General features: G+C 44.8%; 1 protein-coding gene across 9 annotated transcripts in view; it reads left to right on the top strand.

Moving 5' to 3' along the window:
- The first annotated feature begins 3,495 nt into the window (after positions 1-3,495).
- The window catches only part of GAB1 (GRB2 associated binding protein 1), a 122,504-nt gene continuing 98,299 nt past the window's right edge, over positions 3,496-27,700 (top strand). For 4 of the 9 annotated variants that reach the window (XM_043485482.1, XM_043485454.1, XM_043485460.1 and 1 more), the window contains exon 1: positions 3,496-3,619. In XM_043485482.1, the coding sequence (XP_043341417.1) occupies positions 3,548-3,619 (72 nt within the window). In that variant the 5' untranslated portion in view covers positions 3,496-3,547. Of the gene's footprint in view, positions 3,620-18,765; positions 20,534-27,700 lie in introns of those variants that run through there. The other 5 variants (XM_043485472.1, XM_043485436.1, XM_043485444.1 and 2 more) reach the window with 2 other exon arrangements.

The raw sequence follows: 27,700 nt of genomic DNA, 5'->3' as shown, positions 1-27,700 counted from the left end.
TCTAAAAATGGCGTATCATGTAAAGATAAAGCCAATTTCCTGTTTAACACACATACTTGAAGACGTATTTACCTTCAACCTCTTCTCATTTATTTGATATCTAGAAATAACATAAATGAAGATAAGGAAAGATACTTAATGATTTATTTTTCTTAAATATATATATATATATATTTGCCTCTGCTGGGTCTCAGCTGCAGCATGCGGGCTCTTTTCAGTTGCAGCTCTTAGTTGAGGCATGTTGGATTTAGTTGCCTAACCAGGGATTGAGCCCGGGGGCCCCCTGCATTGGGAATGAGGAGTCTTAGCCACTGGACCACCAGGGAAGTCCTTGGTTTCTTACATGGAAATGAGTTAATTCAATCCCTTATTTGAAATAATGAAAAAAATTATTGGAACACTCCAAATTGGTACACAATATACATACAGTTGACCTTCTAGATCTTTGGGTTCCTCAACCAACATTGGGTAGGAAATATTTGGGAAAAAATCTAGAAAGTTCCAAAAAGCAGCACTTGTATTTGCTGTATGATAGCAACTATTTACACAGCATGTACCTTGTATTAGGTCTTATAAGTAATCTAGAAATGATTTAAAGTATATGGAAAGATATGTTTAGGTTACATGCAAAGATTATACCATTTTGTACAAGGGACTTGAGCATCAAAAAATTTTGGTATGGGAGGGGTCCTGGAACCAATTCCCCAAGGATACAGAGAGATGACTGTATCACAACTTTTCATTAAAAAGAATATGAATACACACACACACACACATATACACACACATACATATGTATAACTGAATCACTGTGCTATACACCTGAAACTAACACAACATTGTAAATAAATTGTTTTGTTGTTGTTTAGAGGCTTAGTTGTGTCCCACTCTTTTGCAACCCTGTGGACTGTAGCCTGCCAGGCTCCTCTGTCCATGGGATTTTCCAGGCAAGAATACTGGAGTAGATTGCCATTTCCTTCTCTATACTTCAATTTTTAAAAACGAACTTTAAAATAATAGGAGTGGTAGATTATCTAGCAAACAGTTAACTATGAAAGAGAGGACCAGTCTCTGCAATGCTAATTTTAAATACTTTGACTCAGTACACAGACACACTGCTTGTGGTAGAAGTGGAAAACAAATTTAATGATTTATTTTCATATGGATGGTTTGTGGTAAAACCCGAGTTCACATAAAAATTGCTTTGGTTTATTAGCTGCCATAAAAATTACACTCACTTGTATTCTAACATTTAAGAAAAACAATGACCTCCTGACTTGTTTTTTCTCTCTCAGTCCTCCTTATGGTTATCCCTTTGATCTTTTCACAAGACAACATCTTTACAACATCTTTCACATCTCTGGCTAGCTGCCTCTTTAAGGAAGACTTCTCCCCTAGTATCTGACCCAGTTCCACCCTTATTATTCTTCCAATTTCTCCCAGGGCACATTTATCACAATCTGTACTTGGGTTGACCCGTTAACTGTCTTATGCCACCACAGAAATGTCACTGCTCTGAGTGCAGGGACCTTTATTTGTCACCACCCCAGCACCTAACTTCCTACTACAATTGTATAACATTTTCAAACTCAAGAGGAACTCCAGAATATGAATGTTGTATTAACAAGAACACGCCTGAGGTTATTTTTTCCAGAAACGTTTGGCACTTTTATCTGATTATTTACATCACGTTCCAACATCTGTCTGGGGGCTTTGTTTGTCATAAATACATTGGAAAAGATATTTCTCTTACAGGATCGTGTTAATCTCAGGACCAGGTATCATAGCCATTGTAAAACACACGCAAGAAAACAAAATAGAATTAGGACAGCCAGTAAGTTTCCCTTTTCTGGTCCAACACCCCAAGGGTTGATTTTAAATAAAAGCCAAGGCAAATGGAAGAAACTGGCAACAAACGGAGGGAGTGTAAGACTTCAAAATGCCCCAGGGATAGATCCAACTGAATCCTTTGGGTCCACTAAGTGCTCCCACCACTCAGGCAAGGCTGCTCCGGGGACCAGCACACACCAGTCCGGGAGGGTCCCCTTCTACCTCCCCTGCAGGCTGGTCGCCTTGGCGCGCTCCCAGCGACCTCGCCCTCCGGGTCTCTGCCCTTCAGTCTTGCGGGCAGAAACCCCGGGATCGCAGACTCTCCAGGGCGCGCGGTCCTCCTCCAGGCTGTTTCGCTTTCCACGCTGTCAAGTACCCGCCCCCAACTCGCGATCTCCCGCACAGAACAAACTCCGAACTGACACTCGGCTGAGCCAAGATGGCAATCCACAGACTTGAACCTTCCAATGTTCCTCGGTCGCCCGGGAACCCGAGATGGCGTGGCGTTACCCTGGGCGAGGCCTCGCCGCCTTCCTCGGGGACCAGCCCGCCGGGGGCTCCGGGATCCAGGGCCGCCGGGGGGCCGAGGACCCCTCTCCAGCGTCCCGAACTACAGATCCCAGGGTGCCTCTCGGACTCCCGCGCCCTCCCTCCCTCGCTCCCTCCCTCCGCGCGTCTCCTCCTCCCTGGCCCTTGTTGTTTTGGCTGGAAGCGCTCCGGCGGAGTTTCAGAGAAAGTCTGGGCAGAAACCGGAGCCGGCCCGAACGTGGGAAGGGGAGGAGGAAAGAGAGGAAGAGGGAGCCGGGAGGCCGGGAGAGGGAGGGATCGGGGCCGGGGGCCGGGCCGCCCAGAACCTGCCGCGCGCCCTGGGGTGGGGGAGGCGGCGCAGGAGCAGAGCTAGGGGACGGGACGGTGGGCTTGGTCCCCGCAGCCGAGCAGCCCAGCGCCTCGTTCTTCTGCCGCCCTCTGCTTTCCCTCTCCCGCGGCGGCGGCCGCCAGCGCGGACCCACCCTTCGGCGGGACCTGCGCTCTGCCCAGCGACGCCTAGCCGGCGGCTCCCTCCGTGGCCCGGGACCAGCCCTGCGCCCGCTGACCACGGGACCCTCGCGGCTTTCCCTTTCCTCGCCGCGGTCCGGGCGCCTCGGGGAAGTGACCCACCCTCCCTCCAGAAGGAGGAAGGAGGGGATAGCGCCAAGCGCAGCGAAACCTAGAGCCGGCCAGTCGGAGTGGGCACTGCGCGGGGGCATTGTGTGTGTATGAGCGTGTGAGACTGTGTGTGTGCGCGCGTGCAGCGTCGTGTCTGTCTCGGAGTGCGCTCTGGGAGGTCCCGTCCCGAGGGGGCGGAGCGCAGGGGGCCGAGGCTCGGGCTCCGCGCCGGGGCAGAGTCCCGTGGAGCCCGAGCGCAGAGGAGGCGGCCGGCGGGACGGCGCGCCTGGCGGCCGGGCGGGCGCACTGAAGGGAGGCCTGGGCATCTTCGGCCCGGCCGTGGCCCCTGCCCCGAGGTGTCGGCCTCGGCGGCTCTGCCCGCTTCTACTCACGTCCGCGGACCTGCCTGCGGGGAAGAAACTCGAACGCCAAGAGCCAGAGCGCCGCGGAGCCGGTCCGCCCCGTCCGCCTGGGGTGCGCCGCGGCAGAGCTAGGTCCCAGCTGCTGCACGGCCGTCCGGCGTCGAAGGTGTCGGGAGCGCGCCGGGCCCGGAGCCCGAAAGGCGCGCACCATGAGCGGCGGCGAAGTGGTCTGCTCGGGATGGCTCCGCAAGTCCCCCCCGGAGAAAAAGTTGAAGCGTTATGTAAGTAGAGCTCGGCCGCCGTTACCCTCCCCGGGCGGCTCGCGTGCCGACTGCTCCTCTATAGTCGCCATCCCTTCTCTGTAGGCCCCTTCCCCGGCAGGCTGGGGACCCAGGCTGGACACTCGTGCCGGGCCTCCGCTTGGCCGGGCATCTTTCTTTCTCCGGATTGCGGACTGGAGAAATCTCTTTCTCCATCGGCCCTTAGGAAGGCCTGGTATGGCCAGCTGAGCGCCTGCTGCGTGCTTTTATTGTTCCTTTTAGCAGGGGCGAGGGGGAGAGCATTCTCCTTTCTTTAGACCTGCACCGAATTCTCTGGGGCTGCTGTGTAGTCAATTTCCTGCACTGGGAAAACCACGGAGGTATTAAAACTCACCAGCCCTCTCTTTGGTCCCCTCTCCCTCCCTCCTTCCCCACGGGATGGTTGCGGAAAGCGGACGGGAGACCTGGGAAGTTGGCGTTAGAGCCGAGCATCTCCAATCCGCTCCACAGAAAAGAAAAAAAAAAGTTATTACGCGCCCTACCGTTTGCTTAGCGGGGTTCACACTTTTTCGGTTTTGAATCGAGGGACGTTGGAGTTTGGCCCGAGAGCGTTGGCAGTTTGCTGCGAGTGGAGGGCGCTGGGGGGAGCCTGATGGCTGGTGTTCGGGCGTCTTGGACACGCTGTCAAACCCCGTGGGAGGGGGCAGCCGAGGCCAGTTAGGAGTTCTGCGTGTTATGGTCCTTTCCCAGGCCACCAGAGTTGCTTCGTGGTATTTGTGTAATTGATACAAGATGCTGATTATGTGTTAAACCGTTTTAGCCGTTAGGGGAAATAGTCCTTGAAAGAACCAGCGTTACTTCAGCGGAAGTCTGTGTCCTCTTTGGGGAGTCTGGGATCTTATCCCCTTCTCCCCCATTGATTCTTCTGTCGCTGCCCCCTGCAGAGCAAAGAAATGACACCTATGCCCTGGCTTATGGAGCAAATATTTGTCTAGTAAAGTATGTTTCAAAAGCACAATGTGTGCCCCCTTAAATATAAATTTGCTAACGGGGGAGCCTAATAATGGACCCTGTTTCTTGTGGAAGGATTTCTACACCCAATGCGAAAGCTCGAGGTAACCCTGTTAGTCACTGTTTGCTTGCATAGAACGGAGTGAAGTGCAATATTTAACTTCGCCCACAACTCACCAGTGAGTTTCTGGTTTACTTGCTGCCAGGATTTGCTATAGGCAAGTAGTTCTCCTTTAAGGATTTGATGCCACAAATCCTAAGGATGTTCTAAAGAGATTTTTTTTTTTAATTCTTCCAAATCCCGTCTCTCCATCTATCACAGTTTGCCCAAGTATTCTGGTAAATGCGGTAACTTTATTCTAAAAGTTGGGGCGAGAGGCAGTGTTTTTTTCAGCTGGGAGTTCTATGTGTATGTGTTGTATGTATGTGGGGAGAGGGTGTGGTTTGATAGATGTATTTGTTTTGAGAAGGCACTGTTTAGGAAATGATTGATCTTGGGCAAACTAAAGAACACTAAGGTAGCTGGAATAGGTAGTGGTAATAGGGATTTAATGCCTTCTTTCACATGTTTGGTTTATGGCTCTCTCAAAAGGTGCCATACACTGAACTAGGGACCATAAAACTAAAAAACAACAACAACAAAAAAAACAGTAGGAAAGAAGCCTTGTCTCTTGGGCTTGCAATATATTGTACTACAAAAATTCAGCCCAAACTATTAGGTCTTAACTGGGACCAAGAAAATAGAAATTCTAAATTTAAGAATTTTAATATTTCATCTGATCATTACAACAGTTTTATGAGGCAGTTATTATCTAACAAATGAGAACACAGTCTACAGAACCAGAGTGTACCAGAAGCAGGATTTGAACCCAGATCTGCCTGCCTGACTGGGCTTTAAAAGGTTAACGCCTCTTATCAAGTTTAAGTGGCGCTCAGGCTGGGTCATGTGGATAGGACCTTTCAGGTTATGCCTTTCTGTGAGTCTGTGAATATAACGTGCAAGGAAGAGTGGACTGTGGGTCAGAGGTGCAGTGCTGAAGAAACTCAGGATGAGCATATGTAGAAAAGGAAGCCAGATTCATGTCAATGTACGGCAAAAACCACCACAATATTGTAAAGTAATTAGCCTCCAATTAAAATAAATTAATTAATTTTTAAAAAAGGAAAAGGAAGCCAGCCACTCCACATGGTTTTTAATTGTGTACCCAAGCTGAGCCCTATGGCCACTTCATAGATGTTTTCAGGGACAAGCTCATGTAGACTGAAATCATAGGATACTTCAGAGGAACAGTGGGCTCGCTCAATTGTTGTCGACTGAGGGCAGAACATGCGTAACAGCTGAGAGAGGCAGGGCACTAGGGTTTTCTTTCCACACTAATCAGTCCATGGAGACAGCCCAGGAAGACTGGGGAGAATGGCTGCCAAAATTGAGGGGTCCAAGAGAGTTACTGGAGTCTTATAAGCTAAATTGAGGCTTGTCTTATATTTGCACTGTCAAGCTGATTGCCCAAAAGATTTGACATTTCCCAGTGATTGCTGTTTGGCTTGATATTCAGTATAGATAGTTTTGGCTAATACACCTTTACCCCTCAAAGATATAGGCATATATATATATATACATGCATCTCCTGTGCTGGGTTTGGTTTTCATGTAAAATCTTTATTTTCTGGATGAAAGGAAACATTGTTAACCACCCAATAGGCAAAATGTTGCTTGATAATGGTTTTGAATGAACAAATTCTCTGTGATAAGATATCTTGGCTGCCTGGTACTATAATCGCTAAACAAGACTTCAGAGAGTTTGGGCATTGATTTTGGGAGGGAACACTTGGCTCAGAGGACTTTGATAGTTGTCTCACTGTTTTCCAGTGTTTATAAGAGTAGTTCAAGCATTGATTAAGAGAATCCATCAGGGCTTTTAAGTGACAAAATATTGTTTTAGTCTTATCTCCAAAGTCATCTCAAGTTATGGCCCCAATGCATTCTGCTTACAACTCCATTTTATGTTTGCTTTTTTTTTTTAATTAGCAGCATTGTTTTTGTATATTAGTATGTCCATCTGCTATGGAAGTTTTTCTTGAATTTCCTAAAGAGTGTGAAAGTAGCATAAAAGATAGTAAGAGAAAGCCTAGTGAGCGGATTCTCCAGCCATATTTTTAAAATCATTGTATTGGTTTGTTTATTTGGGGCTGTGTTGGGTCTTTTCGGCCCTTGCTGCAGGGGCTTTCTCTTCTTGCAGAGTGTTGGGGCAACCCCCCAGTTGTGGCACGGGGGCTTCTTACTGTGGCAGCTTCTCTTATTGCAGAACATAGGCTCTAGGGGCACAGACTTCAGGAGCTGCAGCACATCGGCTCAGTAGTTGAGACTCTTGGGCTCCAGAGCGCAGGCTCGATAGTTGTGGTATGCGGGCTTAGTCGCTCTGTGGCATGTGGGATCTTCCTGGATCAGGGATTGAACCTGTGTCTCCTACACTGATAGATGGATTCTTGTCCACTGCGCCATCCAGGTATCCCTCTCCAGCCTTTTTGTCTCTCTCTCTTTTTCTTTCTATATTTATTTGCAAAAGGGTAAGAACCTCTTGTATGTGTTTCGCCCTCTGTATTTTTTAAATATAGAATGGAAGTGAAGATTTTCCTGCTTTCTGTCAGTTTTGCTGCTGCTGTGTTGCTGTTTTTTCCTGTGTTATATATTAAACAGCTGTTTTCTTCCTCTGCTGGGGACCTGCGTAGAATCACACGCAGATCAATGTCACCAAGGTTATAGAAACCAAGTAAAATCTTGATAGTATACACTCAACAGCGGCACTCAGATTTTTAAAGAGCTGTTTAAAGACAAATCAACCATTTGAACTAATGATGAGTTTTTATCAGCAGTTGAAATTGTTGCTGAGATAAACGGTAAGTCTTGAAAACAAAGGACGGCTTCAAGCCAGCTGGCCATCCCCCTGTCTCTGCAGGGGGAGCTTCCCTGTGGCCCGCCTCAAGCCTGGACACCAAGGTTGGGCTCCTCCACAGCCCAGCTGTCCACCTTAGGCTGGTGCGTGCTCTCAGCAAGAGAGCCTGCATCTGGCCAGGGTGAGGTGGCCTGCTAGGGGCCCGCCAGCTGGGCAGCAGGACCTCAGCTGGTTCTTGGGTGTGTAATCCATACCCAGCTTGGACTCCGCTCTTCAGCTGTCAGTTTGTAGGATGGCTTCTGTCTGGACATGTGGTTCTGGGAAGGGGCTTAGAAACAGAAATAGCATCTTCCTCCGGGTGGGCACCTGCCATCTTACATGGAAGAGAGAGGCATGAAGAAGGCAAAATAGCAGCATCTGCTTGTTCTGGGACAACCCAGGAGCTGGGCTAAGGTCTCTGCTCAGGACTGTCACCACCACAGAGAGGACCGTGATGTCTGGGAGCTCTTCCTGTCCTTTTTTGGCAATCCCCAGTAGCAGTCAGCCGATTCTGAAGTCTTTGCCTACAGTGACTGAAGGAGCATCATGGTTCTTTTGAAGGGAATTTTTTCCTGCAGTCCTCACGTTAGTGAACATTCAGATTTTGAGTGTTTTCTTTTTACCTTTTTCAGTAAGGCAGGAACTTTGTTTCTCGTAACAAAGATCATCAACTAGCAGTTACATTAAGTCTTTATGAAAGTTGCTGTGGTTTTCGTCTCTCAGTCCTGTCCGACTCTTCGCGACCCCATGGACTGTAGCCGCCAGGCTCCTCTGTCCATGGGATTCTCCAGACAAGAATATTGGACTGAGTTGCCACTTCCTTTTCCAGGGGATCTTCCCGACCCAGGGATCAAACCTGAGTCTCCTGCACTGGCAAACAGATTCTTTACTGCTGAGCCATCAGGGAAGCCTTATGAAAGTTAATGATAGTTAATTCTTTGTGGTGCCTGGATTAGTGATAAGAGTTGCCAAATCCTTAAATCTGATTGTTGTCTTTTGGGATTCAAAATTACTCTTAGGAAGGTGTATCCATGTGGAGGATAGTTTTAGAAGTCTGTTTTTAATTTTTTTAAATTGATCATCTTTGAACAGATACAACAACGTGGCAAGAATTATACTTGGATAATCTGGTTGACGGGAGAATTGGTTATTTCAGTGTGGTTTGCCATAATAGGTCTGCATAAAGAACATGAAAGAAATAAAATGACAAAGCGGTTTTAAGACTAAGTAAATTTCCATATTTTGGAGAGGACATAAAAAGTATGTAGATAAAGTCTTGATGATTTTCAGGGTGAGGAGGTCTAAGAGTAAGTGCCAGCACTCTTTATTTTCTTATAGAGACTAACACACGAGAAGGCACATCTTAGCAGGTGGATTACTACTTTATTTTTGAAAGGTTTTGGGTAAATTGTGCTATGGTAAAAGGAACCCTTGACTGAGTATCAGGACCCAGAATTCGCCAGGGTTTTGCCACTGTTCACAAGACCTTTGGATGCTCATGTGAGCTTCTGATTCTCAGTTTCCTTATCTGTAAAATGGAGAAGGAGTGGGCAACACATCTATTCATTCTAAATTCTCTTAACATCTGATGTTCCTCTTCTCAGACGTTTCCTTGGGAGGGAGGGGCAGATGCGGAGCTTCTCAATAGACCTCCTTTTTGGGGGGAAATAAATCTTAATTTCCTGTTCATCTTAAATGGTCCAGTGAATATATTAGACCTGCAGAAGCAGAATTCTCTGGGAACCCTCCAGCCCTTCCCTTAATGGAGTGAAGGCCTCCTGAGCCCAAGGCTGCCGAGTGCAGGTGCTGGGCGCTGTGTCTGTTCAGAGTGGAGGCTCACCAAGTGTCTGTTGACTGAATTAATAAAGAGGTGTCTCGAGCTTTTGTAAATCTGCCCATTGTGGCATCCAGCAGAGGGAAAGGCCCCGTCCCTTCCCGTAAGGAGTTCCTAATCTTGGTGAAGGCAAGCTGTAAATGCACGTTCCTTTCAGTCGTTTTACAGGAGCTGTGTTTATGAGGCCATGTAGGATGAATTGTCAAGTGGTTGATACAGACAATAAGTGCTTAAGAGTTCAGAGTAGAGGGGAGGGAGGTGGAGCCAGTCAGGGAAGACGGCAGGAGTGAATTTCAGGCTCTATTCTTGGAAGAATCCAGGTGCTGCTGACAGAAATAGCAAAATCAGAAGGGAAGCCTGGTTTGAAAGGAAGAATAGGGACTTGGTTTGGAGTTCAGACATCCCAGCGAGAAGGACGGAGCACCTCCGTTTCATGTGTGGAGTTTGGACGTCAGCTGTAACTTGCAGTTTGAGAAGGTTCAGTTTCTGCCATGACCTCATGCTGCTGATGGGCTCCTGACCACCAGTGAATTTTCTATCCCAGGCGAGAAACAAACCAAACAGCTCCACTTGTCTGTCACCTGAACCTATTAAAATTCCAAGGGACGTGTGTTATTTAAGATTTCTTTATGTCTGTTTGGAACTAAATAATTCATGCTGGCAAGCATTTCGTTTACAACAGAGAGGGAGCATGTTCTGGTGGGAGGGAGAATAAAAGAGCCTTTGATTCATTTGCCTCAGGGTTCCCGCGGGAGGGCCCAGGCTGCCTTGGGCTAGCATCTTATTTTGGACTTTGGAAGCCATCTTAGCTCAGCTGCGTGAGTGCCAGCCAGCGCTGGAGGAAAAGAGAATAACCCCGTTGGATCATATGAAACCCCCTCCTGACTGCGGATGGAAGGGTTTCTCCCATTTCACATTCCTTGCATTAATATGGTGGCTCACTTCCCCCAAGTGAGAGCTCCATGTGAATCTGCCACTTGCACTTGGATTGAAGTCACAAGGCTTCAGGGACTCTGTCTCAGTCCACGAAAGTACAGGAAACTTACCAAGACCCGGGTCTCTTTCTGCTCCCCGTCTTAGGCAACAGGCACAAATAAAATCAGCGTTCTTTTCTTCTTTAGATTACTGCTGGGGAAAAGTGGCTCATTATACCATGGATTTCCCCGGTCCTTAAATAAGTAGCCTCTTCATTTGCCAATGCTGGGGGAGCCCTAAAGAATCGGAGATGGAGATGCAGGCCTGTGGAATTACTGGGGAAAGGCATTTTAGGAACTGGAAAACTTTTTCCCATTCTAGGCTTGTCTGTGTAAGCACCTCACCTCCTACAAGAATGCATTAGCTGGAAAAGAATCTTGTCTATTTTAAGCAATTCTTTTATTCATGGAAGCAAAATGCTTCCTTACTGAAAAGTTCTCATTGCTGAATGCATATGAAGTAGAACCCAGTAACTTTTGACCCTCCCACAGCCTGCTATTAAAAAAAAAAAAGTTAAGACTCTGCACCGAAATGCATGCTTGGTCGTTATCTGGGTTACATTAGCCCTTGAAGCATTCTGATTACAACTTGTAGCTGCCAAGCCCTGTCCTGCAGTGTTATCTGGTACAAAAATTTTCCATGTGGTTGTTTTTAGCAGAGCTACTATATGCAAACTGCACGTGAAGATGTGAGTTGCAAAGAAATAGAGCTTCTAGGAGGGGAAATGTGAGTGATCTTACATTGTTTTTTCTACTCTTTAACTATTCTTTCTCTGTGTTTCGGAGATTTTTATCATATTTCCAAACTGAGTTTTATTTTTATACACTGGAAAGAATGCCAGATTTACCACGAGTTTTTCGTTTGGTGGTAGTTTTTTTTTCTCCCAGCTTTTTTCTTTGAATTCATACTTGGCCTAGGTAATTCCCTCTATGTTCAAAACAAAACAATGTCCTAAAAGGAAGAAAACAAATGGCTACATTGTTCCATGAATTAAAAACAATATACCGACAGTCCAAACATTTCTCTTCAATGTAAAACTCTTTAGTCATTTTTTTAAGGAAGAAAAATACCAAACTTTGCTTTAACTATCCTGCTTCATTGTTTTTCTTTTCCCTTTTTATTTATTTTCCTTTGTCTTGACTAATGTTTAAATTTTTTGGAAAAGTTTTAGTTCTTTAAGAATATCACACATGGAGAAAGAAAACATTAAAATTGCATTTTACTTTTTCATCCTCTGGTTGGAAGAGAGGGGGAAATGTTAATTAATAATAGGGTTTGTAACTGACTTTCTTGTTGCTTGGTTAAATTGAATATTTGTCGTTATTGCCTAGAGATATTTAGCTGTTATATGTGAAATAAGCAGGTAAATATAATTTTAGTTGAGGCTTGCTTTTGTGAAATACAAAATGCTGGGTAGTAGCATCAGGGCATGGAGAACTCTGTTGTTGTTTTTGTTGCATTTAATATTCTGTAAGTAGTATTTCGTATTCAGTATTTATTGTAATTAATACATCAGTTACCCATTGCTGTAGAACTATACCTGCTAATTTTTTTAAGTAGGCATGAGGTAGAAAGCACTCTTTTCCCCAGGAATCCCAACCCTCTTGCTCTCTTCCCCTTCGTTTCCACTTTTCCTCTGTAGTAGAAGCCTCACCACCAACATCACAAAGTATTCAGGTGAAAACCCTTACACACACGTTCTTTTACCTTTTCCCTGAAATGGGGGAGAGTTATTTATGTCCTGTTACGTGGTAGTCAAGACTGGGAATCAGTGTTCCAGCCAGCAGGTTGATTGTTTTTCTCTCCCGAAATGCACTTTTTAATTACCACTGTTGGGAAATGTAGGCTACTTTCTGACTAGCCAGACTCCTTGCTGAAATGACTACCTAGTTCAAGAATGAAGCACCTGCTGCGCTTTCCCACCCCAGCCGGTCACACATTCCCATCGGTGCCCAAGCCAGAGTCATCGTAGCCAAGAGAAAGTGCTTCTGATTGGGGATGACCGCTTGATTTGGGGGAAAGACGTGCTTTAATCTTCGCTTCTTAGAGGAGAGACGCTTGGTAAAATACTACCCCAAATGTTTTGAATTTCGTTGGTGTTACCTAGAACTTGATGAAGAAGGCTCACCTCTTGGGCTAGGGAAGTAGTACTTGCAGTGGTCTTCTCTGGTGGCTGAGACGGTAAAGAATCAGCCAACAGTGTAGGAGACCCGGGTCTGATCCCTGGGTCGGGAAGATCTCCTGGAGAAGGGAATGGCAACCCACTCCAGTATTCTTGCCTGGAGAATTCTATGGAGAGAGGAGCCTGGCAGGCTACAGTCCATGGGGTCGCCCAGGGTAGGAAATGACTGAGCAATTCACACACACACGCTCACTCACTCTCTGGCAAGGTTATAATTGACCCCAAAGTTGTGTAGGAGGATTGGATTTTACAAGTTCTCCCTGACAATTTCAGATTTAAATGGCTGAAGTGTTGGGAAAAGGTAAAAAGAAATACTGAGCTAGTAAGAATGTGGAATATTTGAGAATTAATTTGTTCCTGGTGATGCTGTTGTGCTTGCGTGCTCAGTCGTGTCTGATTCTTTTGGGACCCCATGGACTGTAGCCCATGAGGCTCCTCTGTCCGTGAGACTTTCCAGACGAGAAAATGAGTGGATTGCCATTTCCTACACTAGGGATCTTCCCAACCCAGGGATCGAACCTGGGTCTCCCACATTGCAGGCAGACACTTTACCATCTGAGCCACCTGGGAAACTGGTGATGCTGTTACATAAAACCAAAGCCATTTGAGTAATCTTCCCAGGGCATCTAGGTCATTTACCTCTGAACAAAAGTGCACAAAATTTAATTCATGCTATTGGACAGTATTCTTTCTTCCTTCTCTTCATTTAAGCAGTGAAATAGTCCGAATGGGAAAAGCATACCTGGTGTATTTATAGTTTTAGCATATTTTTTTCTGGTTTTTTTTTTTCATAATGACCCATAGTATACACAGTAGAAGATGTGTACACATGATCTATTTACAAAGCAAATTATGGCTTCATCTGTCATTCTTTGGTGTTTGAAATAGGATATTAATTTCCAGAGGACAAAGATGGCATTTGTTCTCTGCTTCTGAAATGTACAGTGTGGTACCTGGCACAGTCTTTTGAATAGCATGACTGAGTGATTGTCAAATTTTAAGCCTGAAATTATAAATCATCTCAATGTTTCTCAATCTTTTCTAGCCTGTTTTTCTATCACGTTATTTGAGTGTCCAGCAGTTTTTAATCCAGTTTTATTTTCTATGATTTGAATTACAAAAACAATCACCATATCGAGTATCTTTCCCAATTACACTTATCTCCTTCTTCCCTAGCGGAGAGTTCAGCCTCCTCTTTTTACAGGAATTGGCCTCCGGGAGACTTCATTGATTTGTCCAAGGTCATACAAGTTAACCAGCTGTTCTGGCAGGGCCAGATCTCTTCCTTCAGAGGTCAGGCCCTGCAGTCCTTGATGGAATGCTGGCTGAGAATAAGGCCTTGGGAGGAATTCAGGAGAGGCCCAAGAGGGCAGGCACTGCCTCCACCTTACAGGAGTCCACGGGCTGCTGGGGACATAGAAGTTGCTGGGTAACGCAGATTATGCTATGATCAGTGGTGTGTGGTGCCAGGCTCTAGAAGAATTCAGCCAAGGGAGGTGAGTTCAAGGACTCGAGGAAAGTTTTATGAAGGGCTCGAGAGAGATTTCACCAGGACGGTAAAAGGTGGATTCGGTTTTCAAAGACAGGGCTAGGGTGAGACTCCGTCTGTTCCTCCCTTTCCCAGCCAGACTCATAGGTGGGTTGTGTCCACTTGCCCGCTGCCTCTTCCTTACCGGCTGCTTATCTTGTCATGGAATACAACCCGGGTCTTTTTCCTCCCTTCTCATCTAACTGATTCCCACAAAGGTCCCCCATGGTTGCCCAGTCTAGCAGGACTAGATCTGAACGTTTCATTTTTATTTACTTACTTACTGGCTGCTCTGGGTCTTGGTTGCTGCACGCGGGCTTTCTCCGGCGGTGGTGAGCAGGGGCTACTCTCCGTTGTGGAGCGCCGGCTCTGGGGCTTCAGGAGTTTCGGTCTGTAGGCTCAGCAGTTGTGGCACATGGGCTTAGTTACCCCTCGGCGTGTGGCATCTTCCTGGACCAGGGATTGAACTCACGGTCCCCTGAATTGGCAGACGGATTCTCAACCACTGGGCCACCAGGGTAGTCCGATCTGAACTTGTTAATTCTTATTTTTCATGGCACTCTTGACTCCACTGTTGGAGATGGTCAGTCTCAAAGTACGCTCTGCCCTGTGCCTTCCTGATGTCAGGCTCTGGTTTCTGGAGGTGTTAGTGCTCCTAAGGGGTCTAGTGCCCGCCAGCCCTGGCTGGTCTCTTCTCTCATGTCACGCTGGTAGTAGCTCTTCATCCTTTGGGAGTTTATGAACCTTTTTAAACATTTGTTAATAGCTCTGTGTTCTTCATTTTCACAGAATTCTTTTTTTTTTTTCCTGCCTGACTTGTCCCCACATCATGGTGGTGGTTCAGTATTTTTTTTAATGAAGTGTAGTTGATTTACAGTTTTGTAATTTTCAGGGATACAGCAGAGTGATTCAGCTATACATATTGAATATATATATGTGTGTATATGTATATTCTTTTTCAAATTATTTCCCATTATAGGTTATTACAAGATATTGATGTTAAGTATCGTTGCCCATACTATACAGTAGGTTCTTCTTGGTTATCTATTTTATATATAATAGTTTCCATAAGAATTGATGCTTTCGAATTGTGGTGCTGGAGAAGACTCTTGAGAGTCCCTTGGACAGCAAGGAGATCAATCTTAAAGGAAATCAATTCTGAATATTCATTGGAAGGATTGATGCTGAAGCTGAAGTTCCGATATTTTGGCCACCCGATGTGAAGAGCCCACTCACTGGAAAAGACCCTGATGCTGGGAAAGATTGAAGGCGGGAGGAGAAGGGGACGACAGAGGATGAGCTGGTTGGATGGCATCATCGACTCAATGGACATGAGTTTGGGCAAACTCCAGGAGACAGTGAAGGACAGGGAAGCCTGGTGTGCTGCAGTCCATGGGATCACAAAGAGTCGGACACGACTTAGCAACTGAACAGAAGTGTCCCTAGAATTCTTCCAAACCGATGCACAAACCTTATTGTCTTCTTGCATGTTTCCTAACCTTATAAAGTCCATCTATGGATCTTAAAGTCCAGTGAAATGCCCCTGAATTATATGCTGATGATTCAAAGATACACTTTCAGCCCATTTCTCACTCCTCATCCATGGCTCTGACGGGTTAGTAGATCCCTCACTGCTTCGACCCCCATGGCAACGCAGAGCCATGCTCACCATCCTCTCCCTAAATCTGTCCGCTTGTCCTCCTGCTGTTCCCCTCTCTCTATAGTCAGTCACGCCACCTCCCCTGCAACCCTCCTCTCCCCTCTGGCTTAAACCAGATGGTTTTCTTTGTTTTCTCCTTCTCCACACCCAGTGACCAAATCCTGTCTGTTTTATCTTCCAAAGATCTCTTGACTTCTTGACCTGTGTGTTGCCTAAGCTGTCTTTTTGCCTTTATGCGGGATTTTTGCAATAGCGAGTCCACTGCCTGGCTCCATCCTTCCTGAGTTGCTTCAGTTGTGTCTAATTCTTTGCGACCCCAGGGGCTGTAGCCCACCAGGCTCCTCTATCCATGGAATTCTCCAGGTAAGAATACTGGAGAGGTTGCCATGCCCTCCTCTAGGGGTCCTTCCCAACCCAGGATTCAAACCCATGTCTTTTGCATCTCCTGCATTGCAGGTATATTCTTTACCACTGAGCCACTGAGGAAGCCCATCTCTACCAATGCATAGATATTAATATAGTGATATCTATTGACATATAGATGTTTGTTGTTTAGTCACTAAGTCCTATCTGACTCTTTGCAACCCCACAGACTGTAACCCTCCAGGCTCCTCTGCCCATGGAATTCTCCAGGCAAGAATACTGGAGTGGGTTGATAGTTCCTCCTCCAGGGGATCTTCCCGGCCCAGGGATCAAATCTGTGTCCCTTACATCTCCTGCATTGGCAGGTGGGTTCTTTACCACTAGTGCCACCTGGGAAGCCCATCCTGTGTCCATCCAAACTGTCTTCATCAGGGCAGCCAGCACAGCCTTTCTGAAACCCAGATCTGACCGTCCCAGTTTGAGGCTGCCCTGCAGGGTTCCTTTGCTCGGAGGAATGCCCACACCCGCTCTCTCTCGCCTGGCAGGGCTCCCTGAGATGTGGCCCCTGCAGGTACTTCCTCCTCTTTCACGTGCTCCGCTTCAGTTGTTCTGAACTCCAGGTCCCCACTTGGCCTCGTGATCGGTCACTCTGTCCTTGACCTGCACTGTGTGCTTCTCTCTGCCGGGAATTCCTGGCCCCACCCTCTGTGCCTCCACTCCCAGGCTACCCCTGGAGCCTCCCCTGACCTCCCCCCACCAGCATCGCTCACTCATTCGGACCCCGTGGACCCAAAGTATCTGTTTTGTTCTCCTTGGATGCTTGGTCATTCCTGCGGCACAGCACCCATCACCACAGATTGCACTTGTTTGTTTAAATCCTTGCTTCCCATTTAGAGGTCAGGTCCATGTGATTATTCCTGAGCCCCTGGTACTTTTGCCCTTGTGGGTTCTCTTCCCCCCCCCCCAAAAAGATAAAAATTTTATTTTACAATCATGTCCAGATAAAGATGAATATATTCCAAGCTGGATTTATTAGTAGGTAGCTGTTATTCTTATGATCATTTTTTATTCCAATTTTTAAAAAAATATCTTATTAAAACACTTTTCATGGTCTCCTTAAAGTCTTATGGGCTCTAACACTTGGTGACCTGTGCCCGATGGATACCTTGGCTCTGTTAGGCGAACAGAAATCCTCTGGTGATAAAGTAGACAGCTGATTGATTGTGACTAGGACAGGTGAGAAGCCCCCTCAGTTATTTTCCTATGTGGCATGTTTGTGGTGGTTTGAATAGCTCCCTAATGTATTACGATTGTGTATTATAGTCCCTGGTAATCAAAAAATATATTTTAAAAACTAGATTCGTGGACTTAAGAGTCACATATGTGTGTATGTATGTGTGTGTTATTTAACTTACATGTAGAGTCTAGGTTGGTCATAGCTTTTCTCAAAAGCTTTGACACCATATTAAAAAGCAGAGATAGTACTTTGCCAGCAAAGGTCCATCTAGTCAAAGCTATGGTTTTTCCAGTAGTCATCTATGGAATGGATGTGAGAGTTGGACCATAAAGAAAGCTAAGCACTGAATAATTGATGCTTTTGAACTGTGGTGTTGGAGAAGACTCTTGAGAGTCGCTTGGACCGCAAGGAGATCAAACCAGTCCATCCTAAAGGTAATCAGTCCGAATATTCATTGGAAGGACTGATGTTGAAGCTGAAACTCCAATACTTTGGCCACCTGATGTGAAGAATGGACTCAGTGGAAAAGACCCTGATGCTGGGAGGGATTGGGGGAGATCTTTATGATGTAAAAAATATGGTCCTCAAGCTAACTCACTAATACGAACATTTCCCCATGATGTGTCTGTGTGCAGCAATGACTTTCAGTGCTAGTGGGATGGTGATTTTGCCCCACTGGGAACATTCAGCAATTTATGGAGATGTTTTTTGGTTGACGCCACTGGGGGTGCTATTGGTGGCTGATAGCTTGAGGCTGTAGGGTATGGTATGTGTGCTCAGTCATGTTTGACTCTTTGTGACCCCGTGGACCGTAGCCCACCAGGCCCCTCTGTCCATGGGATTTCCGGGCAAGAATACTCGCCTGGGTTGCATTCCCTCCTCCAGGGGATCTTCCCAACCCAGGGACTGAACCCAAACCTCCTGTGTCTCTCTGAGCCACCGGGGAAGCCCTGGTTGAGGGAGAGATGCTGCTAAACATCCGGCAGTGCCTGGGACAGCCATTGCAACCAGGAATGCCCCAGCCCCAGATGCCAGCAGGGCTGAAGTTGGGAAACGCTCACGTAGAGATATCCTTCATAAAACCTGGTTCCGACAACTGTGTAATTCATTTGCTTTATTTCCCCATGTTTCCTTTAAAAGCCGTAATTCAGATGCAGGACTGTGTTGCAGCCCCGGACCCAGGCACTTCCTTTCCTGGCTTTAATAATATTGAGAGAGAGCCATTTAGACGGCTGAGCTGTAGAACCCCAGAGTTTGGGTCTGGAACAAGGGTTGCAGTGAGAGACATAAATCTTTCTCCCATGGTACATGGTCTGTTATCATTTATATCATTCCCCCAAATACAGGTTTTTTTTTTTCTTTCTGTGCTGCTCCTAGCTGGAATACAACCAATTGTTGTCTGGGTGGGGAGGGGGATGCTGAGTCATTTATTCATGCTTTTTATTACCTCTTGGCTTGAATATCACCCTTCATTGTTCACAAGCCGCTCAGCTTGTTTACTTTTTATAAATTACATGTAATCAGTCCCCTTGCAGGTCTGGCTACTGTAATTGGCAGCAGCCACGGAGCAGGGCTGACGAGCCTGCATTTGTGCTGATGTCTCAGTTCAGTCTCCACACTTCCTTGCCGCTTCCATCTGTATTTCGAAAGGAAGGTGATCAGAGCTACCACGCTGCTCTGTCTTCTTGGCCGCTGGGATGGCACTTGTTTATATAGTCCCATAGAGTCCCTGTGTCCTTTGGTGCAGGAAGAATCAAGGATTTTGGGGCAGTGGTCCTCAAGCTTTCGTATGCAGACCAATCACCTGGGTGACTTCTGAAATAAAAATTCTGCACCCCACCCCTCTTTTGAAACTTTTAGTAAATTTCGGTAGAGGCCCAGAAAACTGTACTTCTGATTCAAATCCCTGCTGATTCTGATGTAGTGGTCTTTAACTGATACTCCGAGAAATGCTGAGTTAGCATGGAGAAAAAAATGCCAGAAGAAAGAAAATCCCATGGAAGTAAATGTGTATAGAGTGGGATAGACAGGCAAGAATCGAAACTCAGAAAGGAGTTTTCTGTGAGATGAGGGCAATATGCCTGATGCTTTTTTCAAATATGCTTAAAAAAATAAAATAATAAAAGAAAAAATATGTGCTTAGTGTTTTCCTGCAGTGATTTTGATCAAACTCTTCTTGATGACAAAAGTGAAAGGGCATTTTTGGAAAGGTTAGAATATGAGAAAGTACCTAACCATTGCCAAGAAACTCAAAGATGTTACGAAATCAAGGAAGCTATTGTGTAGGTATCGATTTGAAAAAGAATGTGCATTCCTGAATTGAGTTTTCTGAATGGCTTAGAGACTAAGAGGAGAGGTGACAGAGGATTAACTCCTTGCCAGAAGTTCTGGTTTTTCTGGTTATTGGATCTGAAAGCATATTATTAAAATATAGTCCAGATTTTCTGGGATAGTTCTAATTTCAGATATTTTTTCCCATTGTCATTATAGTACATGTCTGATTTGCCCCAATTTTTGATTAGTTGAGATGTGGTTGGTTTGTAAAAGGGCCTTAAAATAGTTCTGCTTGACTACAGTTCTGTTTTCAAATTTCTGTCTGTCTCTCTCTCTCGCTGTGTGTAATGTATATATTCTAATCTATTTCTTTGAACCTAAACTTGACCATCATCAGCTTTTGTTAAATCCTTCCTACCTCTGCTCTGTCTCTTCTTCAAGGTGTTTGTCTTTGCATTTACTTTACCCTAACCAGCTCTGTGTCAAAGTGCTCGTGTTTCCACTCTGGGAACCCAGATGGTGCTGCAGTCTTTTCACCACCCTGAGCTGGCTGACCTTTCCTCCTTCCTTTCTTTCCCCCCAACCTTCTTACTCTCTTCCTTCCCCTCATTTCCTTACTCAGGAACCCTTCAGCCTCTTAGATACGCTGTTCATCTGCCCACAAGATCTTAGAGAATCTTCCCATCTGCTTTGTAAGTGTTTAGTATCATTATTGTTATTAAATGAAGTGTCTACCACACCCTTTCATTGCACTGAGAGTTCAAGTTCAAGTACGTAGAGTTAGTAGATCACTTTGTTCCCGAAGTGAATAGAAGGACTGTGGCTGACTGGTGGTGGGGTCCTGGAACCAGTTTCTACCAAGAAAAGCTAGACTACTGTGACTTCTGTCCCGCGTGAAGAATCGAAGGCTGGGCTTCCAACTTGTTCTTTTTATTCCAGGTGACCTTACTGTCTTGCTTTTCTGAGTTTTAAATCTATATACTTGGAAGACCTCTTTTCTTAGGAGTCTCTTGATACTTCTAGTTATTTTTTCTAGAATTTATTCTAACCCATATGTTGTTTAACATAGTGGTAGATGTTTCCAATGAATATTTAACTTTGCTGAAAACAAGTATAAATGCTCTTAGGGAGAACCACAACATTAAGTAGTCATCCAAGTGCAGTGTAAAAACATACATAGCTTATAAATTTTCAGTGGGAGTCTTTTAACTTAAAAATTTCTGGTTTGGGTTCAGCATATAGGAAAAAAAAGTTATAGAGTATTTATTAAAAAGTTATGAAATATTAGCAGAAGTTGTAAAATATTAGGTAAATAGAGGTTTTGCTCTTTGCTTAAGTTACTAAAGGGAGATGTCTTTCTCAGAATTAAATAAGACAGTATTAAACTAAATATACATATTTAACTTCTAATGATTTTATATTTACTTATATTTAAATAGAAAATGCTTAGATTAACTTAAAATTCATAGGATGTTGGTATTTTGTTTCTGTGTTTTAAGACATCATTTTTATTTAGTGCTCAGGTGTATTTAAAATTTAGTGTCTCCTTACTGATTTTAGTGATTCTTAAACAACTAAAAGATAAATCTTTTATGGTAGGTTTTATGTACACTAAATATTTTAGCAAGTGTGATTTTTATTCCTAAGCTAGAGAAATGGTTGTATGTTGAGAAACCCATGTTCTTATTAACTAAGGGATATTGGAACATGGATATGGAAGTATTTTTAATGTCTCAGATAAAGCTCTAGACTTGCAAACATTCCTGTTTGTAGAGAGTCTGTTGTGTTTCTAAACCATAATTTTCCAAAGCAGAACAAATTTTATAACTTTGAGATCTTTATTGAAATACTTAAGGAGAAGAAAATGGCTCACGGATGGTAACTTAAAGTAGTGAAAGGAGAAAAACCTAACTACTGATCCCATTCTCAGTGAGAAAAATGAGGACCTAAGGAATTGCGGCCACGGAAATAGCCCAGGTTGAAGGCCAGTTGGTTTCAGGAGGCAGGGGAAGTCATGGACACAGACTTCCTGACACCCAGCCCGGGGCCAATCCCAAGCAGCCACATCTGCATCTTCAGTGCGCTGTTGTCTTTCCAAAATTCGAGCATTTTAGCTGCCCTGGAGAGCTGTGACTATGTGATAGGTTCAGCCCAATTTCTTACTTTTTTTAAAAAATTATTTTTAATTGTAAAAAAAGTGCCCACATAACGTAAAATTTACCCTCTTACTAATTTTTAAGTGCACTGTGCGGCAATGTTAAGTGTATTGGCATGGTCGTGCCACCCCAGTCTGTTTTTGCTTCTCTCTCTTGTCTCTGGAGCCTTGAAAACATCTGAAGGGCCTTTAGACCGGCACCGTTTGGGAAGGCCTGCATCTCACCTGCCTTTGCTCCTTTTTTGTACTGACTGTGTGCTCAGGCGTGTCCGACTCCTTGTGACCCCATGGACTGTAGTCCACTAGGCTCCTCTGTCCATGGAATTTTTCAGGCAAGAATACTGGCATGTCTGCATGCTAAGTCGCTTCAGTCATGTCCAACTCTCTTCCACCCTATGGACTGTAGCTCATCAGGCTCCTCTGTCCAGGGGATTCTCCAGGCCAGAATACTGGAATGGGCTGCCATTTCCTCCTCCGAGGAATCTTCCCGACCCAGGGATTTCACACGAGTCTCCTGTGGCTCCTGCATTGGCAGGTGGATTCTTTTACCACTGAGCCAGTTGGGAAGCCCTCCTTCCTTGTAGTAGGAAGTTAATTGTGTGGAATTTGCTCACCTGATCCCCACAGATGATCCTACTTCATTGCCCATTGGAAATCCCACGCCCCTTTCTGCCCCGGAGGAAAAATTCCTTCCTGATTGTAGAGTCTGTGCTCAGTTTAACCTTCAGCATATGAGCGTGAGTCACCCTGGGTAAGCATGTAATCCCATTTATACCTTTCTTCCAACCTCCCTTTAATTTTTAACTTAAGATACTGGATCCTGATTTCCTGTGTAAGGCGCAGTGATTTGGGAACTAATTTAGGGACCAGGCGATGTTGAGATTTTTTTGGAACTGGCACTTTCCATTCTGCTGACAGTGAAGCTGCCTGGCCTGTTTTAATATTCAGACTATGTGTGGAATGTCTGTGTGGATGAAGAAACAAGTTGAAGCTTTTTGGGAGGCAGGAAGAAAGGGGAGTGAAACTTTTTAGGTAGTCTGATTTTGTGGGGGAAATGTTGAGGTTTTTAGAATACAGGCTAACTAAAAATAAGTGGCTGTTTGGCTTTATGATTTCTTTGAGTATGCAAAGGAAATACTTGATATTGGGCTAAAGAGCTAGCATTGATTAAGTTTATTAACTGATAAATTAACAAATTAGTAAACCTGCCTGTGATTTGCAGTTATTATCGTTCCCAATGTGTAATCACCAATTCTGTTTCTTCATTTGTGGAATCAAACATATGTCACTGGGAAGTAGTTTTTCTTTTTTTTAAATTGATTTTCATTGGAGTATAGTTGCTTTTCAATGTTGTGTGAGTTTCTATGGTACAGCAAAGTGAATCAGCTATGTATACATATATCCCCTCCTGCTTTTGGATTTTGGAGAGTTGCTTTTAAAAGACTACTCGTAAAGCACCTTGGAATCTTTAAGATACTTTGAATATGGTACTGAAAGAATGTAAATCATTAATGCTTATATTTTTATACTCAAAAATACTTATATTTTTATACTCAAGATGAATATGGAAGTGGGAGTGAATTGAACATTCAAAATATTCCTTTTGAAAGACAACATACATTTGAGCAAAGCCATTCTCCCTAAGTGCTTATTTTAAATTGGCAGTCACTTAGCCAACAGTCAGTAATCTCACTTAGCAAGTGTTTGGCACGCCTGTTTTAACCTGCACAGGTTCAGTTCACACAAAGAAAGGGAGGGTGGGGTGATGTGATGGGAGCATCCTGGTAGCCTCATTAACATATCTGGAATGACTATTTGAATATATGCCAGCTGAGCCAGGCAACCTGGAGGCCTGCCAGGTGAGCCAAGGGAATTTCTGGGAGGAGTGTGGAGATTGGAGCCTATCAAATGTTTTTCTTTTTGGAGGGGAAACATCTTAGAAGATGCCGTTTAGGATACTTCCCTTACCCTCTGAACAAAATAACTCTTTTTTCCTCCCCTTCAAATTCTGCAAAAACTTCTCTTTCCACCACCTTTTTTGTACTTTTTCAGAATAGTACAGTAGGACTTGTCTCACAGATAGCTTTTGGTAATCTCTCTGGGGTGAGTTTGAGTTCCTGCTCTGCCAGGATTTTTGTTTCTGCAGAATTAGTCCCGAAGCTGTTTCCGTGAGCCTCGCTGGGGCAACTCCTCTGCAAACTTATCATGTGGACACAAATGATGGGAACAGGACAGACAGGATAAACTAGGGCGTCTGCGGAGTCAACTCCTACCCAGTAGATGCTCAGATCATGAAGATGGCAGCCTGGCTCAGCTCTGGGCAGCAGAGAAGTGGTCTTTACAAGGTTCTCTCTGGGGGGCCTGTATCACATTTGACTTTGCACTGATACCTGTCTGGCTGCAACCACAACTGTGGGCTCTAAAACTAGTCAGTAGAGTAGTCAGTTGAAACCAGAGGTTCTCAGGTATCTGGATGTAGTACGTTTAAAGGTGAGATGAGGCAGGGCTCCGTTCTCTAGCTCTCATTTAGGGGAGAAGTATATTGGGTTCCCACCAAGACTTCCCTGGTGGCTCAGACGGTATAGAATCTGCCTACAACGCTGGAGACCCGGGTTCCATCCCTGGGTCAGGAAGATCCCCTGGAGAAGGGAATGGCTACCTGCTCTAGTATTTTCACCTAGAAGTTCCGTTCATAGAGGAGCCGGGCTGGCTACAATCCATAGGTGCTGCAGAGAGTCAGACATGACTGAGCAACCATCGCTCACTCGCATGCTGATGCTCAGGAGTATACTCGGGAGCATCAGAATCACTAGGGAGCTTTTCCAAAAACCATTTACTTTGATTTTTTTTCCCCCCGTATTGCACTGAAGGGTGGGTAGGGATGACCAGGAAAGGTGGCATTTAAATCTGCAATCAGTTGAAGCTGTGGGTGCTTGCCACAGTGTGGTCATTTCCATAGTTCAGGCCAGTTTGCTACCCTGCGTCCTCCGTACGCGGTGGAAAGATACAGCCTAATGACTCTAGTGCTCACTCCTCCTGCGACAGGATTTGCAATCCTGTGTTAAATGTACATTTAATAGGCTTGTCAGAAAAGGTGTTTTTTTTTTTTTTTTCGCCTCCTGATTGGAGCTGTGTGTGTGTGTGTTTAATCTCTTCAAAGTTAGTCCTTAAGACTGATTTTTTAAAAATATTTATTTATTCGGCTGCAGTGGGTCTTGGTCATGGCATGTGAACTTTTATTTGCACCATGTGGGATCTAGTTTCCTGACCAGGGACCAAACTCAGGCCCCTTGCATTTGGAGCACAGAGTCTTAGCTACTAGACCACCAGGGAAGTCCAGACTGACTTTTTAAAATCACAAATATGGAGTGTCAAAACCAGGAAAGAACAAATTTGATCATAGCTATCAAAAAAAAAAAGAAACTCAAAAAAATGTGAACCTGAAAAAGAACTCTGGTGCATTAAACTGAGCCCTAAATTTTTTACAGATATTATAGTGAGCCTATATATTTACATTTTGTATGCCAGTCATTTATAAATATATATGCTTTTAAATGTCTATACCACAGTTATTAAATTTCAGTCACCTTTTGTTGAACTTCACTAATTTCTTTGTAGTTTTTTCAGTGTTGTATGTGATTTTTATATTTACACAATCACCATCTACTCATAACTAATTATAAAGATAAAACTTTGATTCTTTTTTTTTAGTATAATATTTTTTTTGGCCCTGCCACTTGGCATGCAGAATCTTAACCCTGGCTCTTGACAGTGAGAGCATGGAGTCCTAACCACTGGACTGCCAAGGAATTCCTAACTTTGAGTCTTCATAGCTTTTTTTTTCCAGTTGATTCCTAACAGCCTGTTTAAAAGAAAAATATTTATAGATGATTGTAATCATGTAATTCATGAAGCAATGTAGGGTTAAAATGAATAACTGTTAGTTCAGTGTTTTTCTTTTTTATTATAAAATGTTAAATCTTATATTCTTGAGGCTTCTCTATTGTGTCAGTTTCTCATATTATAGAATTAATACAACATGCAATATTACCAGTTTCACCATTTAGTACATCTTCAACGTCTCTGAGGATGGTAGATATATAAGATGTTTTTTTAAACAAGTACATGTCTGAAATTATAGTACAGTTTATTCAAGTCATAGAACACATTGGTAAAACTTGAGTTCTGGCACTTGGCCCACATTTAAATTGATAACATATGTGTGTGGGAAAAAGCTACTAGGTACTGGTGATCTCTTTAGAATGTGTTAATATTGTTAGGTCCAAATATGAGTTATTTGGTAGGTTTACCAGCTTAAAAAAAAAACTAAATGAAATCTAATATTACTTTTGTGTCCCTTTTAATTGATTTTAGTGACTTGTTTAGTTGCTAAGTCTTGTCCAACTCTTTGTAATCCATGGACAGATGAAGCCCACGAGATTCCTCTATCCATAGGATTCTTCAGGCAGGAATACTGGAGTGGGTTGCCATGCCCTCCTCCAGGGAATTTTCCCACCCCAGGGATCAAGCCCTGGTCTCCTGCATTAGCCGGCAGATTTTTTACCATTGAGCCACCAGGGAAGCCCTTTAGTGACTTATTAGTCAGTATTTGTGGGGATACATATGATAAACTTTGGGGGGTTGGTTTTTGTCTTCTCCTTATTCTACACGTGAAGTTCTAGGCGGGAGCAGTGAGTGGAATGGCTGTCTTCAGGTGTCATGAGGTGGAACCAGTTTAACCATCACTGCAGCTCATCCCTTGTAAGCTCCCTCCTCAGCGCCCTGGCTTATTTACATGTTATATAATCCAGACTGGCTTGTCCTGTTTGGTGAGTTTGTTATAAACTGCCGGGCTAAGTAAACGTGGGCTAACATTTTAAATGGATTAAAAGTTAACCAGTACTTAAGGAGGGACGTAGCAGAGGGGCCCAGCTGTCAGGGGGCCCAGGTTCTGCCTCCTGGGGTGGGGGTGGGTCCATTTCCGCTTCCCCTTAGGAATGGGAAATCCACGTGAAACTATAGCAACGCCTGGCCAGAGGACCACTCTTCAGTGCAGATGACAACCAGCATGCTTTGTCCGATACTAGAAACGTCAGATCCTGAAAGCAGGTGTTAATGGTGTCCGTTAATGAGCTGTGTACACAAGCACAAACGGACACACCATACCAGTGGGACCATTTTCATCCATCTGTGCCCAGTATGAAAACAACGAAGGAGGAAGCGACTAGATGACTGAGTCTTGTCCCCTTCCGAGTTCAGTGCACGGTGAGAGAACGTGTCCACATGCTCTGTGTTGAGCGTTTTAGGTGCCTGCGCCTGGCAGGGTTATGCTGATCTATGGTGTGTAACTCACCCCCAATTATAGGGTTATTGCATCCTTGGACCTTGTCTGTCGAACTTTCTGGCAGATGTGCACGGTCTCTTGTGTGACTTCTCTGAACCCTCTGTAGGGCTGCGTGTCCCATTCCATGTTAAGTGTGTCTTTTTCATACTCAAGAGATGCTGGTTCCATCCCTGGGTCAGGAAGATCCGTGGCCTGGGAAATGGCACCCCACTCCAGTCTTCTTGCCTGGAAAATTCCATGGGCAGAGGAGCCCAGAGGGCTACAGTCTGCTGCTGCTAAGTCGCTTCAGTCGTGTCCAACTCTGTGCGACCCCATAGACGGCAGCCCACCAGGCTCCCCCATCCCTGGGATTCTCCAGGCAAGAACGCTGGAGTGGGTTACCATTTCCTTCTCCAATGCATGAAAGTGAAAAGTGAAAGTGAAGCTGCTCAGTCGTGTCCGACTCGTAGTGACCCCATGAACTACAGCCCACCAGACTCCTCCATCCATGAGATTTTCCAGGCAAGAGTACTGGAGTGGGGTGCCATTGGTCTTCTCTGGGCTACAGTCCAGGGGGCCACAAAGAGTTGGACACGACGGAGCGACTGAGCACACACACATCCCACCT

The sequence above is a fragment of the Cervus canadensis genome, chromosome 1, assembly GCF_019320065.1.
Source record: "Cervus canadensis isolate Bull #8, Minnesota chromosome 1, ASM1932006v1, whole genome shotgun sequence".
In the NCBI taxonomy this organism is placed as follows: Eukaryota; Metazoa; Chordata; class Mammalia; order Artiodactyla; family Cervidae; genus Cervus; species Cervus canadensis.
This window is presented reverse-complemented; position numbering and strand designations above follow the sequence as displayed.